Source organism: Dermochelys coriacea, chromosome 1 (assembly GCF_009764565.3).
Source record: "Dermochelys coriacea isolate rDerCor1 chromosome 1, rDerCor1.pri.v4, whole genome shotgun sequence".
Taxonomy (NCBI): Eukaryota; Metazoa; Chordata; order Testudines; family Dermochelyidae; genus Dermochelys; species Dermochelys coriacea.
In genome coordinates this window covers 292,969,895-292,990,499 of record NC_050068.2, presented here as the reverse complement: position 1 = coordinate 292,990,499, position 20,605 = coordinate 292,969,895, and the positions used below count along the sequence as shown (strand labels likewise).

Here is a 20,605-nt window from a genome sequence, read left to right as displayed (position 1 = left end):
TTCTAATCATTCCCAGAGTTTAGCTATAACTATATAAATTGCATCTTTGCAATTCTAGCTCTTCTGCTCTTTATTACTTGAATTTTATATTATGTGCATTTTAACAACATTTTAGTGATTGTGTTTTCCTATGTGTTTCAGTAATGACTGATGGTCAAAACACCAAAGCTGAAGTATGTTAGGGAACATGGTAATGAAGCTTAGAAAGTGTGTCGAGTAAAACATATCAACCCATTTTGAACTTAAACTATATGAAAAAATAAGTTCTAAAAGGCTCCATTATTTGCATATCTTCAAGGTCATGTGAAAATTTCCCTGAAATAAAAACCAGGAGGCAACCTGAATGTTTACAGCAAATAGCTACAGTGGTAGAAGAAATCAAGGACAAAGTAATCATTATTAATGATTCAGCATCAGTGAGAGGGATTATGATTCCAGAAAGCTTTCCAAAAGAATTTTTAGATTTCAGGACTAGACTGTTCCACTAGGTATAGTCTTCCTCAACTTCTTAATGTGACACATTATATATATATATATATATATATATTGCCCCTCTTATACACACTCTCTTAGTGCTCCCTCTCAAATAGCAAAGTGCATGCTTTCCATCATTCTAACAGTTAAATGACGGCATTGCTCTGTAATTGAAACAGCAGGAAAGGTCACCTTGACACTCCTGTGACTGATAAAAAGTAGCTTAAGGCACCATGGCTTTTTATTGTGAATGAGCTGGCTGAGTTTATGCCCATTTGAGATATTTAAATAATCTTAAAGGTGTGACACAATGTAAGAAAAGCCCTTTTGTAGTCATTGCACAGGATCACATATAAATATGGGCACATTTTAAAACCTAGATTTTTGACCAGACAGACTAATATTTGGAGCTGGAGGATAGTTAAATTCTTGAGAAAAGTTGGCTTCTGGAAATGGACAGTAAGGATGAATTTCAAACCTGTGCAGAGGAGTATCACAGGCCCATGCAACACTTAGGTACAGCTGAAGCCCTATTTTCAGGGTGTATGTGGGAGTGAAATGCAGAACAGGTGTGAATTTTACCCCAAGTACACGCGATGAGACTCCTTTTACATGTGATTTTACACTGGAAAGACTAAGTAACAGGAGCTCTAAAGGAACTGGTATCTGTGATCATCATGGTGTCAAGTTCTTCAGTGACTGGGGACAGTGCTGTTGTAGAGAAGATTCAGAGCTCTTTGTAATCTGCATATTGCTGATATCTTAGTCAGATGCTGTTCAATCTCACATAATTGTTGCATATAGATGTTGAAATTAACTGAAACCCAGGATTCTAAATTACATATCATAGTATTTAAGGCCAGATTCATCCCTGAAATAACTTCACTAAACAGAACAGAATCACCCAGGAATTAACTGACTCTTAGTTACTTGTGTATTTCTTTTCCTAATAGCCAAAGGCACTTGACTAACTTAAGGTCCCCAGCCGTAACTAAATCCAAGGTTTTATCCAGGCCATTTAGTAGAAGATAAACACAGAGTTATTTAGTCACGGGTGGCTACGGTCCAGTTAATTCATGAGTTCAGCCCCCAAACTTCCAGAGTCACCTCTAACAGAGAGACAGAGAGAGATACATATATGGAGATCCAGCCTAAACTTCTCCCACAGCCTAAATATGCATATGTCTGTTATTACCCTGTCCCCATCATTAAACTACATCCATGATTTTGAGAAGTAGTGAGTACACAGTACTCCAGCTACTGCCTCTGGGAGCTTAGGGTTCTCAGCACTTCTGACAACCAGGACCCAGGTTAGTACATACGGTTCTATCCAGCAAGGATATCCAGGAAGCATACTATTACTGCTTGATACACTACTATACTCTATACACTACTACCCCTTGAAGGGACATGTAGGATTTGAAACAATCAGATTTTATTCAAAACAAGGATTTGGAATGTTATAGATGATGGAATATATCCTCCTTGGTTTACTCATGTGAGTAGTAAGTAACTGTCTTCAGTGAGCAGGATGAAGCTGCATGCCTGAGAATAATTCAGTGAATAAACCTCCAGGGCTATTTCACCACTTGCTTTTCTAGTTTCTTACCCTAGCACTGATGGAGTGGACAACCACCTGATACTTTACAGGATTAACATCTTTGAAAGTGTTTTTCTTTTATGATTTCTCTTAGGTGCATAGACTGGCAGTGCTTGCTTCCAACTGGTAGCTGATAAAGAGGATACTGATATATTGTAAAGAGTGATTCATCTGTAATACAATGAAGAAAGGTGCATACTAATAAGAACATGGAAAAAAGTCACTAATATTTTAATATAAATATACCACTCAATTACAGTGCACAAAGATGGAAAAAATACAAACAAAAATCGGCATTAGATCATAGCTATTTACCCCTTAACTATTGGAATCAGCTCATTAAATGGTCATTTATGTTAAGATAGCATAATACAGCCAATGATTATACTGAGTGCTTCTTGAAAAACTTATCTATTTTTTCTGTTTCCATGTTACCATATTGAGCTATGACATAACTTGTGAAAACAGCCATTTTGTTTGAGGAAGAACACCATATAAAACATTACCAGTGGCACTGTTTGCTCATGTAGCATATATTGTGGTTTTCATTAAAAGAACAACCTATCATTGCTTCCTCTCCCAACAATCAGTGTTCTTGATTTCCCAATATTCTGAAACCCATTCATTTTATGGTGTGTCATTATGCTCAGTTCTCACAGCACAGTGAAATGGCACTAACTCTGGTCAATTCTTGACAAAGAATCACCATTGTTGGAATTTTTTCATGTTCACCAGGTCACTAAACTGCAGTAGCTCTTCGCTCTCCACCCACATACAGCCTGAATATTTGTCAAAAGATGGGAAAAGTCAAGGTTTTGTCATGGAAACAACATGAATAATTCATTTTAATTTTAAAAATAGGAAAAGTCATTGCACACAATATTTTAAATTAGGATTGTATTTTTGTCATGGGAAATCATGAGAAAAAGCAAAATTATTAATTATTAATAATAGTTTACCTTTTGAAAAAAAGGTATATTCCTCCACAGTGAATATTCATAAAACTTCATGGAGGAATCCTGTTCAACAGCTGAGCTGGGTGAAAAAACCTGTAATTTATGACAATAACCCTTTTAGTCCGTGGTTTTGTCACAGAGATCATGGCTGTAACAAACCTACAATCTATGGCCCACTCCTGCAAGTTGTGTTATGTGAATGGACCCCTGCCTTCACACAGAACTCACTGAAGTCAATAGGATTCCACACAGAGCAATTTGCAGGAGCAGGACTTGATTATGACTTTAGAAAAGGTGGACGAAATCCTGGCAAAACTGATGTCAACGACAAAACTTCCATTGGTGTCAGTGGGGCCAGCATTTCACCCAGTATGTTTATGAGTCCAAACTTTCCCCCTCATGTTTGCTGTGAGCACAGAGGTCTTTTATAATATAAATGTAAATATACAATCTGTTTTACAATGTTTTCCATCATCTTCCCCTTCCATATGTTCTCCCACTAGGAATCTAATGAGCTCTATGTATAAAGGATGACAAAGGAATATGTCTAAGAAATAATTCCAGAAATTATGGCATATGGAGGCATTGTTTTCAAGTCCCTTTTACCATGAACATTAGGCAGAGCATCTGGGACCAAATTCTGCCTACCTGGCCCGTGAACATTAGCAAAATAATCTTCATCTGTTTGTAAATTCTACTGAGATCATCTGCCATTACAAGGAGGACCATTCCATCAGCTTTATGAGCAGTGAGCATATTGAAGTACAAATCATCTACATTTAGGCAAAAATGTTTTAATGCCCACAGAACAGGCTGCTGGATACCACTTTAGGAAATGATAATGCAGGTAGGTCTCACTACTCCCAGAAGTGCTGCAAATCTTTCTATGTCACTTCCAGGCCACTGCTAATAAAGCACTTACCTCTCCAACCACCACTCTGATTTCTCCGTGATCCTACTTCCTGTCTGCAAACAATGAGCAATTTTGTCAGAACAGGATGGATCTCAGCACAAGAAAAAAATAAAAGGAGACAAAAAAATAAGGAATAAAGGGGAAAAAAATTGAATTCCATATCAGTAAATGGGGGTGGAAGTTATATTCCTTAGTTCCAAACACTGGCACTTCCCTCTAAACAGATAATGCTGCCAGAGCCTACCAAAACAGAAAGAGAAAAGATTATCAGATATCTCTCTCTGATGATGTATCAGAAAATCAGCTGGTATGCATTTCTTTGGTGTTCTAGATACCACATCAGGGCCATGGTGGATAAATCTGGACTAAGGAAGTTCAATGCTTCCCATGTTTTAATATTTTACAAGGGAGAAACTAATTCACTGGGTTACCATTTGATATACATTCGGCCCAAGAAGTGTTTTTCAAGAGAAAGTGGAAAAAACCAACATTGGTCTTCACAGATTTAAGACAACGAAGACATTATATTGATATTTTTTGAATAATCATGGAAGAACATGATGCCACTCTACCTACCATGCTCCAGCGATCTAGAGAGGAAAAAAAGTCAAGCTAAATCCAGAAAAATGCTTCATCAGAACAGCAAAAGTGAAGTATTTTCATCACATTTATCCAACGGAAGGTATCAAGTAGTCAGGCATCAGAAGCCTAAACTAGAAAAGATATCAGTGATGATGCCACATTAGATAAAAACAGTGTAGACTTCTGGAAGCTCAATAAGATTCACTTGCAGAATTCCCTCTCTATACTGGGAGGTCAGGGTTTGCCTCTCCCCAGCTCATCAAATATGCAGAGAGTTTAACCCCTACATCCTGCAGATTTTCACCACCAGAGCTCAGGATTTTTCACACACAAGAGGCTGTATGCCTCTGCATTGCCCATGGTGCCATCAGTCCCCTCCTCAACAGAGCAGCTCCAATTGTATTAGCTTGCGGAACAGATGATTTGGTGCCTCCACTGATGTAACAGCAAAGGCCTATTTGTTTTTTAAGTAAAGTTTTGAAAGTACGAAAATGCATTATAAATGTATTGATATTACATGGAATAGTTCCCAATACTATTTAGTGACGCAATGCACCTGATTCTGGCTGCAAGTTCTTAGATCACTGCTGAGGTTGATCTAATGAATGATGTTTTATCTGCAAATATTAATGAAAATCAATAAACAAATATGACGACTTCTACTTCGATTCTGTCCACACTACCAGAAAACGTTTCAGTGTGTGATGTAGGGAGAATAGGAAGAAATGGAAAATACCGCATATACTTGTTCATTAGCCCATTTGTTTATAAGATGCCCCCCAAGATGGATAGGTAAAAATAGTAAAAACTGTATGACCCTTTCATAAGCTGATCCTATATTTCAGGGGTTGGCAAACTTCGGCTCCCGGCTCATCAGGGTAAGCTGTTGGCGAGTCGGGATGTTTTGTTTACCTGGAGCTTTCACAGGCACAAACCCCCTCAGCTCCCAGTGGCCACGGTTTGCCATTCCCAGCCACTGGGAGCTGCAGGAAGTGGCGCCATTGGCTGGAAATGGCGCCCGTTGGCTGGGAACTGCGAACCGCGGCCACAGGGAACTGAGGGGTCCATGCCTGCAGACGCTCCAGGTAAACAATATGACAATGTATTAGATATTCAAGTCAATGATTTCATAGAGTTTAAAATAATCAAATTTTGGTGTAGACCCGTTTATAAGCCAACCTCCACTCTTTGATGCATCACTTTTTTAACAAAAATATTCATCTTATGAACAAGTATATACGGTAATTTGAAAAGGAATTTACCCATTTTCCATAGCACACCAGCCCAAAAATTCACATGGCAGTTCGCTGTCTAGTCACATGCTTCTAGTTAAGCATATCGTTAATTACCTTGCTGAAACAGGTCTTACAGGTCTTATCCTGCAAGAGGTTAGCCACCCTCAACTCCCATTGAGGATCTCACCCAGATCCCACAGAAGTTAGTGGAGGTCTTTCCATTGGCTTCAATGGGGCTTGGATCCGACTCCAAACACACATTGTTCCTTTGGGAAGTGGAGCAAAATTCCTTACCACCTCACAATGGGATCCGCTCTCTGAACTACACAGTTCCATACAGACCTTGCTTATAAGTGGGAGGTTAGGATTATCGGAGATCTCTTACACTGCCATACTAGACCTAAGTCCCCAGCAGCTCCAGTGGTGGAGCTGAACTACCAGGGCTTCCTCTGCCTACTGCTGTCCCTGGGAGCCCATTTCACAGAGATCTGATGGACAAAGACAAAGAGCGAGAACATACTAATAATATTTGATATGTCACTGGAAATAGTTTTCTTGTCAGACAGTCTTAAGCTTCTCTTTGCATTGAGAGATGTTGGCAACATGTGTCATTGGCTGTCAGAACGATGTAACATAAAATTCAGATCTTTCGTGTATCACATCTTGTAATCAGCACATAAGTGGTTCAAGCAAACATAGAAGTTATACAACAGAAAGCCAAGGAGGACATTTTCACTAAAATATTTAGACCGACTGACTGTGAAGTGGCAGCAGATAGCTTTTGTAAGTTCTTATAAATGACTTTAAAGATGTAATTTGGAAACATTTTCTAATACTATGAAAGAACAAACATTAAGTGTTTTCCAGGAGAAGAACTGAACAGTGAAGCCTGACAGCCATGATTAGGTAATGTTCATAATGCCATTTAATAGCACTGAAATTATGAAGAACTATTTAATTCCATCAGAATGTTTACTTGTGGCATTTCTGATGCAAAGCTCAAGAGATTTAACAATTAGCAAGAAAACAAAAAAGATTAAGATGATATTAGCATTGCAAATCAAAACCACGTTCCACTTGCCAGTATCTTGGCTAGCAGCTGATTTGCAATAATTCCAGGCCGAGGAATAAGACAGTAAATTCACAGAATAGGTGTCAATCATAGTTTAGGGTTTTCTATCTGTATTCCTGTAGATGTCAGGATGTTAAATGATAGCTATATAATCACAACCTGTTAACAAAATACATATGCATTTATGATTAGGCAAATACTTGACAGGTTACTTACAAAATAATATACATTATAATATACTTTAGTTTCAAAACAAAATTGTTCTATGCATCTTTTGTAATGATGTAAAGTATTTTGAGATTATGGGAAATATACTATACAGACAAAGTTGCACTGAATCACGTGTGGTGTCACGATGAAGTGATGAAACACTGAAGCATAAATAAAATGGTTATGGATGGATCTTTACTGCCTTGAGTCTCAATAAGGGTCACTGCTTAGGCTAGCAAATTGAAATGAATGGTTACAGTGCTATTAAAAATGGCAGTAGCAGCCATAGCAATATTTGACTTACTGATCAATATTCAACATATTAAAGAGACATATGCTTGCAATACTTTTAAGTGTTATTTCATATTTATTAGAGATGGTTGGGAATTTTCTGTTGAAATGATTTGCAGACAGAAAAATAAAATTGATGCAGGAAAAATTAACTTTTCCTGAAAATTTACATTTTCTATCAGGAAAATAGAAATGAAATATTTAATTTCAGATCAGTTTGACAATAATTGGAATATTTAATTTTGTCAACTGGACCCCAAATATTTTGTTTTGAATCAGTTCAGCAAACCATTAAGCTGCATTTTCCTATCAGAATGTTACCTTATGTGAGTTATAGTTTGGGTCCCAATTCTTTCATATGGCTGGGCTCTTTGGAGGACTCCATCTTCCATAATGCAATTCAGATTTCCCTCTGACTGAGCTGCATGATGCATTGTGGGAATCACATGATTCTGGAGATGTGGCTCAACCAAGTAGTCTGGTCCATAAGGGAAAATGCGGGCATCAGGCTCCTGAACTACAACTCTCATGAGGCAATGCACCACAATAAGAAAATGCAGTTTCATGTTTAACTGACTCATAATAAAATGTTTCAGGTCAGTACAACAGACCAAAACAAAAATATTTTCTTTTTGGTAATGGCTAAATGCTTTGTTTTGGTCAAAAATGTCCAAATCAATTTTTTTTTCAGAATTTCCCTTCTGTGAAAAATTTTAATATTTTGTCCCAAAACCAAATGCTTATATGTCAGAGTTTCCCACAGGATGGTAATTCTGAATTTTGCTCAACTCTAATATGTATTGTTTGAAACATGACAGTATGTGTTGTAGAAAACAATGCTAAAATATCTCTTCAACTCCTTCCTTCTGAAAATTGAAAAAAGTAGAATTGCTCCAACTTTTTCTAAGGAAACATGAAATTAATATAATCCATGATCATCTTTTCCACTGGGTATAAAAATCTTTGCTCTATGGGTAAAAAGAACTGATCTTCTAAGTGCATATCCATACAGGGGAGTCAATTTGATATCACAATTTTATTCACTTGTTATGAATAGTCACAACATTAATCTACTGCAGATAATCTATTCAGTATATTTGAAAATCCATTTATTTTCACCTATTGATAAGCATGTGTTACACTTGAATATAATACTGTATTTTCAGTGTTGATTCAAAGAACAAAGTCAAAGGAAACAAATTTAGAGAAGCATGATACAGTATTTTGACCAAATTAAGGTCAAACTCATATTCTACAAAATAACACATTTATAATTTGTACTGTTCCAAACAAAGGAATTACTTTTCTCCTTAAGATGCTCTTTTAGCACAAATCCATACAATATTAATGCATTTGAAAAAACTGAGATAGCTAGTGGTGCTACAGTTTATACAAATTAAAATTGAATCAGAAAAGAATATCTTTCCCTGCCAACATTTTTTATTATTTCTCAGCAGAATGATAAGATGTACATCTCAAATTATTCCCAACAATCATTAATTTTTAGCTCTCCGTTGCAATAACATGGGAGATTTAATGAAATAATCTTGGAAGAGCCTAGGATACTGTGACTAACCAGAGCACTCCAATGTATTCATCCATCATGGAACCCAATTTATATCTAATTAGCCATGTCAATGGCTTGTAACTATAAAAGGACTTCCCCCCCTTTTTTTAACATACCGATAACTATGCAGGCCATTTGAATGAGACTGCCCACACAATTATTTTCACTAGGTCTAAGTTGCTGTGGTTTTTGTCTCTATTTAGACAACACAGCATACTATATAACTCTCACTCTCTCTTTCCCGTCAGCATGCTTGTGCAGCATCAATACAGTACAACAATGAATTATTAGGGTTCCTTTGTCTTAGTATTACCAGTGGTACTGAATATATTAAATGGAGTATAAAATTATACATTCTGTAATAACTTAGAAACAAAATTCATATATGTTTAAGGCCTTTAAATATTAAGGGTTTTCATAGAATAGTACATCACAAAAAATTGCTACAGAAATAGAAAATAGGAAAATAAATGTTAATTTGGGAAAATGACTATGGAAAGACCCAGAAGACCTGGACTGGATAACTGTAAGCAAAACATTTATGAACTTCAGATTTGGAGGGAAAGATTTTTTGCCTCTATTAACAGACTGAGCAGACATCTACATAAGCATCCAGATAGTACTTGTGTTCAAGCAAGAGATAGTTTAAAAAAATAAATAACTGAAAGAAACTCGGAACGAATGCCATCCAATCTCAGCATTGTAAAACTTGCATGCATCCCTGTCTACCTTTACAAAAAGGGACTAGCTAATGTCATTTACTGCTTACTGACAACTTGAAAGGACTTAAGGTTAAGAAAGTAAAGGACATACCAGAAACACCCATCATCTTCAAACTAAATGGAAATGTATATTTTAAAGGTATAAAATACTTATAATGAAACTGCCAAAGAGCTACAGTAGTAGGATAGCCTTAGGGAAACATGTCAGGCTGGCTATACATTCTTATATGATTGATGTATTCCGATAACTATTACTTGTCAACAATAATTATTAACAATGGATATATATTTCCATTCCTATAACAAAAGCAACTTCAGGATGTTGAAACATGTAGCCTTTCAGAGATCCAAGATTAGAAATACAAATAAAAAGGTCTAAAACTGCGCTATGCCAGAGGACAAGTTCTGCAACATAAATTTGATTAAAGTAGCGTGCAGTCCCACCAGCAATTTGTACATAGAACCAGGGAACGTTGCAGAGTGAAGGAACCAGTACATTTCAAAGACTGCTTTTGTAAAGATGAAAAGCCGTCAGTCTTGAATGGAGAACCCGAAAGATTGCTGCCTCTTCTACACCCTCTAAGCATCGCCGCTTTAGATTGCAGCCATAAATTCTTCAGCAAGTGCAATTTTGTAAGTGTACATAGTTCAATCAGTTGAAATATCTGTGACAAAAAAGTTCACAATGACTTTCCAGTAGTTTTGATCTCAAGCTGTTGCTGATTACAAGCCAATACACCCCGCAGTGTAAACTCACTTCAAGGATTGCCTGGAGGGAGGTATGAAATTCCCATTAGGTTAGCATTATCAGCCTTGAGATAGACTTGAGTTGTCTTTAGCTATCGGGTTACCTGTAAAGAAAAAGAAAATTAAAGAATATCAAAACTTTAGATATAGCATCTGGTTTTATGTTGTGGAAATGGATTTATGAGACTGCAGTATAGAGAAGCACTTAAATGTGGGCATGATTGTGAGCAAGTGATTAGTCCCACTGATATGAAAATGGGTTATTCATTGCTTAAGTCAGGGCTTTGCCTCACAGGACCTGAAGGAAACTGTTATCTTAACTATGACTGTGCTTAAAAATGTGGGGTTTTCTGTTTTTTTCAAAAATTCCATAGGCTACTAAGTATCAGGTCCCACACAGTCAGAAATATTAATTTTTACAGGAGTTCTCTGTGCTACCTCCATCAGCTCCAACATAAGAGAAGGTCTATTGTAACAACTCTGATTTCACAACACTTTTATTGGCTGGGCTTGAATAGAAAGGGTGATTTTGAGATTTGTTTCTTATTTCTTCATATTTTCATACTATATTAAGATGTATTATCTTGTTAAAGACTAACTACATTTTAGCAAGCAGCAATAATTTAGTGAGGGGAAGGGAACATTTGAGAAGAAAAGCCCACATAGCATGAGCAAGAGCTAGGTTTACCCTATTATTCACTGTTTGCACAATAACTATCAAAAATTTCACTTGAGCAGTTTCACCCAAGCTAACTTAAACCAGAAGGACCACAGGGAAAGCAAGTCAGAGACAAAATATTTCACAGTAATTGGATTTTTCCTATGTCTGATTTGTATTTCAAACATGAAATGTTTAAAAAACAATCCCTGTCATATTAAAGAAATATTAATTTGAGGAATATTTCTGCTGTGTCAGTGGATACAATTAATGATCTTGTTACTTTTTAATATAAAATTGTGTCAAGGGACACTACCCCTACTCTTCAGGAGCAATGCATTGGATTGGTCACAATCACAGTCTATAACATCAAGGGCCATATGTTTTACATTTTGATCATAGAGAGAAGGGTCATGCTTGTTAATGATGAAGCATTCCTTTGCCCTCAGCAAAATCATTTGCATACAGCTCTTGTCAGCTCTGCAGAGCAGAAACACTGAGTAGAATTTTAAAAGGATTGATTTAGGAGTTTCATTATTTAGTTTTGCCTTCAACATTGGGAAATTTCTAGAATTTGCACTAGAAAAGAAGTACTAAAATGATGCTTTGTGATTTCTACGATATGTGTTTATTACACTGCTTTTATTTTACTGAGTTTTCATTGGCTGAAGCAGCCTCATATGACTATTTCTATTCTGCACAATTGTCCGAAAAAAAATAATCAAAAAATAATACAAAAGTCAGGCAACCTGTTATTGTGTTGTGCATTCAAAAAATAAAATGGCCAACACAGCATACTTGCTCCACACCCATTCCCCAGGAAGATTTATGCTGCTTTAATTTGAAAAATATATAGGCAATTGTAATAAATTAAACAGGCCTATTCTCTTGTAGTCAATGGTAAGATGGAGTGCCTGGGAGAGTCGAAACCCTAGTAGCAATGCTAGAATCCCCAAAGAGGGTGGGTACTGAATGGCCATGGCTGTTTACACCTTGTACACTAGGGCCAATGCAGGATAGGTGGGAGGACTCTCATGATCATGATGCACCCTATAAAAGGATAACCACTCTGATGCGTATTCTCTTCTGGCTTCCTCAGCACTGAGGAAACCTTATACTACTGAAAAGACAAGTTCCCAGATTTGCAGTCATACAAGTCAGTCTGAAGCACATTTTTAGCCCTGAAATTCACCAAAGAGGACTCTTTAAATCTGTTGCTGATCTAAATTGGAATATTGTATATCCAGCACCTCATACCAGTGTAATCTGGGGGAAGATGGATATTAGATGGATGGGAGATATGGGAAGAGAATGGAATATTTCTGTAGCATCCTCCCCCACCCACCTACACACAGCAGCCCTTTGAAACTGCCCAGAGGTTTGGAATGCTAGGATGAATCGACAGGAGGCAGATTATTGGGTAAAATGCAGATGATGTATTAATTTAGATAGAACAAATGGGCCAAGTCAAAGGGTTAATATGACCCTGACACCGTGAACACTGTTAAACAAGGCTGGAGATTTGATGTACAGAGAGCTCAATCTGCTTAGCATCACGGCAAACACACCAGTGGAAAGTGATAAAGGGTTCATGAATTGATACAATGGCCTGTTAGACCAAATTGTTTTAAAAAAAACATTTAAGAAGGAGACAGAAAGACTGGCTTAATTTAAACTGACACCACCCAAAGATTGTGTTAAAATTATGACAAGTGAACAAGAGGAGTAGGGAATTGGAAATTAATGCTCTGAAAATTAGTCGTAATTAATGGACAAAATAATAAGCAGATGGGACCATTCCACCCATGACCTATTTCTGGGGCCCTAAAAAGAGGCTTGGGGAAAGAAAGAAAAAAAAGACTTCTATCACTACTGGGGCTGTGGTGGAAGGATTTTTGCCACAACACCCAGATCCTGATACTCCAGTGAGGGTGCTCAACCACCACTGCTGCACCATCAAGGAGCCCAGCCTGATACTTGTGAGATTCCACTGTTTTCCTGTCTCTCATCTATCACTTTTCATCTCTCATTACCCTTCTCCTGTCCCTCGCTCTCTCAGCTTCTCCCCTGATTCTGAAATCAACTATACTGAAAGGCACCAGCACAGATGAGATGTCCATTCAGCTCTGCTTGGCCAAAGAAGGACCAGTGAAAGAGAGGAACCTGACCAGACCAACTAGATGATGTTCCTATCTGTTGTGGCCAACTTGCCAGCCCAAAGTATCCATCTACAACTGACCAGCTGATCTGTATCCTAAGGACATCAACAAAAATCATATTTCCCCCCATCTTTACTATCCTGTGTCTTCTCTCCCTTCTGCGTTTGTCTTATGTCAAAAGCAGGAAAGTGATTATCATTCCCAGCTCGAAACTGAACAGAACTAATCCTTTCTTCCCCATCAAACAGGACTGTTTGACATAATAAGAGACTCTAACCAATATTCACCCTCTCTAAAAAAAGAGGATTTGATATATTTTAATTAACTTTGTTTTGCTCAATTACTCAATTTCCTTTTCAGTGCTTTTTGCTTGGTTTTGAGTTTTTTCCTTAGTGTGTTTCAGTCAACAGATTTCTAACCACTGGCATGAATTTCCTAGTGTATTTGCCATGAGACTAAGTATACTAAGGTTCCTGTGTACCAAATCCTGAACATTGTTTAACACTATTTGCTGTTGGACAGTAGCAGGGTCATGTTTTACACCTTTGAGATGGTCAAAGGTGTATAATAATATTAAGTTTATCATGTGGCTCTGCAATTTATCACATGTACTACTCCAATACACGTATATTATATGAGTTGATCTAGAGATACAATGATTTTATAGTCAGATTTCCAGGTCAAATGCCTTTGAATGTGTGTAGCAATGTATATGCAAACTCTAGTTATTATTTTTGTAACACCAAAGGTGTTTATGGCACTTCATGGACAAACAGGGATATATGTTCAAGCAAAATGAGCATTTTCATACCCATTTTCATACCCAGTTACATATCTACATGTCTGTTTTCACAGCAGATGTACAATTGCTGTAATTGGCCACACAATTGTCTAAAGACAGGCATCAGACTTTTAAAAAAATCTACCACTGCATCTGGGTTGCACCCACTAGTGTTATGATACTGGGATAGACAGTGTTATAATAAATCTTTCTGACAATCAGTTGTACAGTACGTCAAAACACTATTGCACTGGGTGTCAATCATGTTTATTCAGAAGATGAAATCAAGCCTCATTGACCTTATTTTTTTAGTTTGTTTTTCATTACTATTATTTCACAGCATTTTTAACTGCTTTCCTGTGCCAGCACTGATGCTACTCCACCCGTCCTCCTTTTTTCTTTTAACTTACAGGTCACATCCTGTTAATCTGAGTGACTCACACAGTGGTCTTTATTTCCCTTTATGTAGTATGCAACTCTTGTTATAAGTAAGCACACATCATCCATTAATGTTAATGGAAGTTACACACACACACATTAAGGGGAGAATAGATCCCTCGGATGCTGAAGTCAGTTTCCTCAGTAAGCTGTTAAATTTTAGCTAATATCTATCTGTCTTATTTACAGAAATGTTTGGTTTTGGATAGTGTGCAAGCTTTTCATTTGAGCAGCTGGAAGGCAAGGTATTGTGCCAATATATATTTTTTATGGAAAAAGAAGGTTTGACAGCAGTATATGCTCAATCTTTAAAATCCTAAGAGAACAGTTACACTCCAAATGGGCACAAATCAATTCCAACCAACTTTTCATTTAATAATAAATCTGAACATTAACTTTTCTACCACTTAGTGGAAAAAAGGACATAACACCTTTAACACCCTAAATATGTATTTGAATTAATTTGTTCATGCTTGGAACATAATTGCTCCCTTTATGCTAATATCTTTTTTCACACGGTTATTATATTATGAATACAACGAATTAGACTTACTTCATTTCTATCTTCTAAATGAGCAATTAGAGTATAATTACTCTGCAGTTGCAGACTTTTTAATTTAAATTGGTGAGTTCCTGCTGTAAGTTGGCTGTAATTGTACGTGAACTCACTTGCTTTATTTTAAAACAACATTATATAATTTGATACAACTGAACTTTAACACATTTCCTCATGTGGGTGGGTAAACGTTTAGGGTCAGATTCAGTCCTAGGTTACACCATCTCTTGCCAGAGTAACTGAGGCCATGTCTACACTACAAAATTGTGGCGCTTGGTGTGTGCACACTTGGCTCTTTGTGTCGGCGGTGCACATCCTCTCAGAAGCCTTTGTATCGACTGTATCGCCAGTGTGGGGCATTGTGGGATGGCTCCTGAAGGCCAGTAATAGTCGACATAAGCAAAATGGTGTCTACACTAACACTGCGTCATCCTAATTACATCAACCATAACCATTACATGGAAAGATAGGCAGTATACCAAGAGACCACCGTGGCTTTCACCAAGAGATCTTCAATGATCTCAAACTCAAAAAGACGTCCTACAAAAAAGTGGTGGTACTAAGTTGATGTAGAGAGGCACTTACATTGGCAGGAGCCAAATTTAAGTGAAGACACTTCCACAGCTAAGTCGATGCAAGGCAGTTTACGTCAACTTAACCATGTAGTATAGACCAGGCCTCAGAAGATGCCGTGAAGCTGAGCCTCAGACTTATCCTGTGTAGCCCAAGAAGCTGGTATTGTTAGTCAGCAGGGGGCACAACCAGTTGATTGGGTAGACTCTGGGCAGATTCCAGCCCTGGAACCCTGAATACCAATTAAAGCTGCCTTCCACTTGTGAAATTCCCAGAACTGTGGTATAGAGCAAACAGCATCTTCCCTCCCCTGGGAATGAACCCCCATTATAACAGCTCCTGCTTGCTCAGGACCAAGGCTTACACTTCTCTACACCTGTGGCGGTAAGATCAAGCCCATAAATGATTAGCTCCTCTTTACTCACATGATTAGTTCCTCTTTACTCAATGAGACAATTTGCATTAGGGTCATTTATTCCTGTGTGTGTAAGGGTTGAAGGATCCAGTCCATAAGTGATACAGCATGTTTTTTATAGAAATACCTATTAATTCAGAGTGGTAAATACATCTATATGTATTTGCTAACCATAGGGTGGTTTATAGGTGTCATTGAGGCATCTAATTATTCTCGTTTAATAATTTTAGAAAATAAGTAGCCAGATAACAGTGCACAATATTTTGAAATCAGTGTGTACTGGACCATTCTGTGTTCATTAGCTATTTTTTACAGTACTTTGAACATCTTCAGCTTATTGACAGACAGATCTTTTGATTTTTTAATGCATATTATACAGACAATAATTAGATTAAAAGTATGATATTTAGGTTGCAAAGTCAAGCACTCAAAAGTTATGAATTGCCAGATTTAGGATTGCCTATGCAATTTTAAAGCTGTCCCCTGTGAGCCTATCCTGTGCATTGAATAAAGCAGATGTTGTGTGGTGACAAAATAGTATGTTATAATGTTAAAGACTGTATTATAATGCATATACACAGGTTTCTGAGTAGCAGCCGTGTTAGTCTGTATTCGCAAAAAGAAAAGGAGTACTTGTGGCACCTTAGAGACTAACAAATTTATTAGAGCATAAGCTTTCGTGAGCTACAGCTCACTTCATCGGATGCATTACACAATGCATATACACAAGGGGGCAGAATTAAAGCTGTATATCTCTTTCTCTCTCCCATCTCCCAGGAGTTGGTGGAGATTCTGTGCTACATGGTACTCCTGGGGTGAGGATTAATGGAATAGTAAGCCCATTTCTGGATCTGGGGGACCCAGCACAGCTTTCTTCTCTCCAGCCCTGCTACTGCTCCTTTGCCAACCCCCTTGTGTTCCCAAAGGAGTGTGTGGGAACTGCTTCTCCATAAGTCTGGCCTGGGAACGTTCAGTGATTTTGGCAGGACGTCGACAGCTTTCTGAGAAACACAAGTGAAAGGAGGGAACTAGTGATTTTTAATACTTTATTTCTCTCCCTAATCTAATTGGAATTTCATGGGACAAAGAAAAGGCACTTGCCTGATATTCTGACAGGGGGGATCTCTAAGGCCTGCTACCAACAATGGAACTAAGAGACCTTCTTAAAAGAAAAAATTGCAAGAATCTCTTAAAATGGATAACATTAGGCAACCTAAATATAGGAATTTTTACCAGCTTCCTCTTAAACTAAATAAATAAGGGAAGAGACATTTCACAGAAATTCCTGGCTGTATACCCTGAGTTTCATGTTATTCTCCGAGACACAATGATAAGGTAAATATGCTAAGTTAACCTATTTCTACATATGATAACATTCATATATGCTTGTCTATTGGACCCTCTAATGCCAATCCTTATTCATGTGAATAACGTTTTACAGAACTATGCCTTATATTTGTAATAGTTGGGAATGGAAGCAGAGTTCTGTAGTCTTGCAACAAGAAGGACCTCTTTTATGTGGACACAGGACACTTTCTTCCTTTTCTGCTTCCTAATTCTTGTTCATAGTAATGCATTAACATTTCCCAAAAACATTAACAAAAGAGGCTCAGAAAAACAATTCATTTGTGAACTTTTTCTAACAGGGAATAGACCCAACTGGCTTGTGCTAGTTACACATTTCTATGGGAATAACTATGTTTTTCTTTTAAAAGCCTAATAGTAGTATTAGAATTCAGAATCAGTGTCGGCCTACACAACCAGAAACATCTGTCAACGGTTTTTAGTTTCCTGCACTCTGCAAATGAAGATCTAGGCTAGAAACAAATCTTCTGAACAGATGGACATGCACTATTTCTTGGAACCCTGAAATCCATACAGTGTGCTTGCCAATAAACTATAATTCATATGCAATTCATGAAAGCAGATGACAATTTGTACTGCCACTTGTGCATGTTCATCCATTCTGAAAAAGATCAGCTTATAAGATTGGCAGGCACTCGCTGATATAATTGTACTACTGTGCATTTCTATAATGCCTTGCATCCGAGAATCTTAAGGTTTTTTATAAAGGTTAACTAAATAAGCCTCATAACCCCCACGTGAGATAAGTATTTTATTATTCCCTTTTTAGAAGCGAAAAAACTAGGACGCAGAGATGTTAAGGACAAAAGTTTCAAACACAGAACTGGAATTAATTTGAAGACTGGACACCATCAGATTAGGCCTGAATAAAGACTGGGAGTGGGTGGGTCATTACAAAACTTAAACCTAATTTCCCCAGTACTAATTTCCCCCTACTGTTACTCACACCTTCTTGTCAACTGTCTGAAATGGGCCACTCTCATTACCACTTCAAAGGTTATTTTTCCTCCCTTGGTATCCTGCTGTCAATTGATCTGTCTCATTAGACTGACCTCACACTTGGTAAGGCAATTCACACCTTTTCATGTATTTATACCTCCTCCTGTATTTTCCACTCCATGCATGCTTGTGGCCCAAATATATTTGTTAGTCTCTAAGGTGCCACAAGGATTCCTCATTGTTTAAGTCACTTAGGTACTTTCCAAAATTTTGGCCACCTAAATTTGAAAATTTTGGTCTAAGCAGTTTCCCAATAATCCCACAGTAAATCAGTATGAGAGAAATCTGGATCTCCTGATCCTCTATTCTGTGCTTGAACTAGTAGATAAAGCTTATTCTGTATACGAAACAGAACATTTCCCAATACATCCAAATGGCTCTAAAGTTCCCAGTGTCCTTGAAGACACTAAACATCAAACCTTTCCTGTCTTTAATAAATTATTTCTAGTTGGGATTGGTCAAGGATTAGATTTGCACAAATTCCTTTCTTTAGGGCCTTCCATTATGAAGGAAATAGATGTATTGTAGACTGAGTGCACACTGCTGCCAACATGACATTTTAGGGTACAGTTCTACTTTTACATATGCACCCAGAGATGTCAATGGGGAAAATTTGATGTGTAAGGAATGCAGAATTGGGCTCTTGTCTTTAAAACTTAGAACATAAGAATGGCCCTATAGGGTCAGACCAAAGGTCCATCTAGCCCAGTATCCTGTCTTCTGACAGTGGCCAGTGCCAGATGCCCCAGAGGGAATGAACAGAACAGGTAATCATCAAGTGATCCATCCCCTGTCGCTCATTCCCAGCTTCCGGCAAACTTGATCCAAATCAAAACCCCAGATAAAAATAAAAGAGTCAGAATTTTGGGAAAGTTTGGCACCTAACCTGAATTTTGCCACTCAGTCCATCCGTACTTAGTATGTACTATACCATTGTTAAAGCTGGGACTATAGACAAATCGCTGTTCATTTTAGAGCATTGCATATTTTTCAGGAAACTGCACTGGGCTCAATAGTATTTTATCTAAAATACTGTTTTGAAACAAAAGTAGTCAACATCTACCAGTCTTTAGGAATATAATAGAAGCCTCTTCTTTGCCTTATGCTGAACTTTTTCTGGAGTTTTGAGTGATCCAGTGCAGGATGAAGAGCTACTTCCTATGAAAATATAAAATACCTAGCTGAGAATGTCAAGTACATTCTTCTATTCTGTTCTATGTAAGTTCTCATACTGCTCTCATCTCTGGAGTGTCTGAGTCCCTTCCAGTGGAGTATTCGTACATGTTCTTGGTATATTCTTGACCAACCCGAATTCAAGGAGTTTGCTCTACCTCTGAGAGCAGGACAAGAGAGGAAAGATCGTTAAAGGCGGAGAAAGACCCTAGAAGGCAGTTGGCTGACACCTCTACACTGTTTAGCAGCAGAGTAGATCATCTTTCCTGAAGATACACCCAATTATTCAGTAACTCAAGGTTCATGGAGCACTATAAGCAACTACAATAAAGAATAAGGTACAGCAAATCCTGTTAAGACTGTGGAAACCTGTATTTGTACACACCTGCTGCTGTGTGAGTAATAAACCAGGGCTGGAACACATTTCTGGAGTGGTTTTGACTCTTTATTCCTCAACGAACCTTCTGGCCCTTCCTTAGAATCCGACCAAGCCTAGGATTCATCACAACTAGTGCTCCAGCGTGGAGCCAGGATATTTTGTGTGTGTGTAAAAATCAAAAATTGTCATCAGCCACAGCAGAAACCTCCTTTTTCTACTTCTCCAATCGAACTCGAAGAGTTTTACACGTTTGCCTAAGAAACAAACATATGTCAGGTACTACATTGTTATGGAATTAATTACATCAAACAAAACTGGGATTCATGGAATATACAGAATGACCGAAAAAATGTTTTTGAGAAAAGATAGCTTCTCGTATCAAAAAAGGCATGATATCAAAGAATTAGAAAAAAACAATCACAGTAATGTCAGGGGAAAAGATTTAAACATACTTAAATTTAGCAAAATATTCTATTTGTCAGCAAAAGCAAACAGAAATGGATCACTAACATTCATTTCATACAAGTATATCAACAGTTCTTAATTCTGATAAGCCAAATATTTGAAAGGCCTTTGAAAATAAGTAATTACTAAGACCTGTGATATAGAAGAAAGAGACAAAGTAAGAATTATTTTTCTGAAAGATGTGTGTTCTTCCCATGTGTACATAAAGAAAAAAAGCATAGACATTCCCACAGTTTGGGAATTTTGAATAGACTAATAGTCAGAAGAGAACTCTC

General features: G+C 37.5%; 1 protein-coding gene across 3 annotated transcripts in view; it reads right to left on the bottom strand.

The window, feature by feature from the left end:
- Nucleotides 1-8,648: 8,648 nt before the first annotated feature.
- TAFA2 (TAFA chemokine like family member 2) overlaps nucleotides 8,649-20,605 on the bottom strand; it is a 310,699-nt gene continuing 298,742 nt past the window's right edge. For 2 of the 3 annotated variants that reach the window (XM_043494155.1, XM_043494145.1), the window contains exon 5: nucleotides 19,876-20,119. In XM_043494155.1, the coding sequence (XP_043350090.1) occupies nucleotides 20,108-20,119 (12 nt within the window). In that variant the 3' untranslated portion in view covers nucleotides 19,876-20,107. Of the gene's footprint in view, nucleotides 10,474-19,875; nucleotides 20,120-20,605 lie in introns of those variants that run through there. The other variant, XM_038414431.2, reaches the window with a different exon arrangement.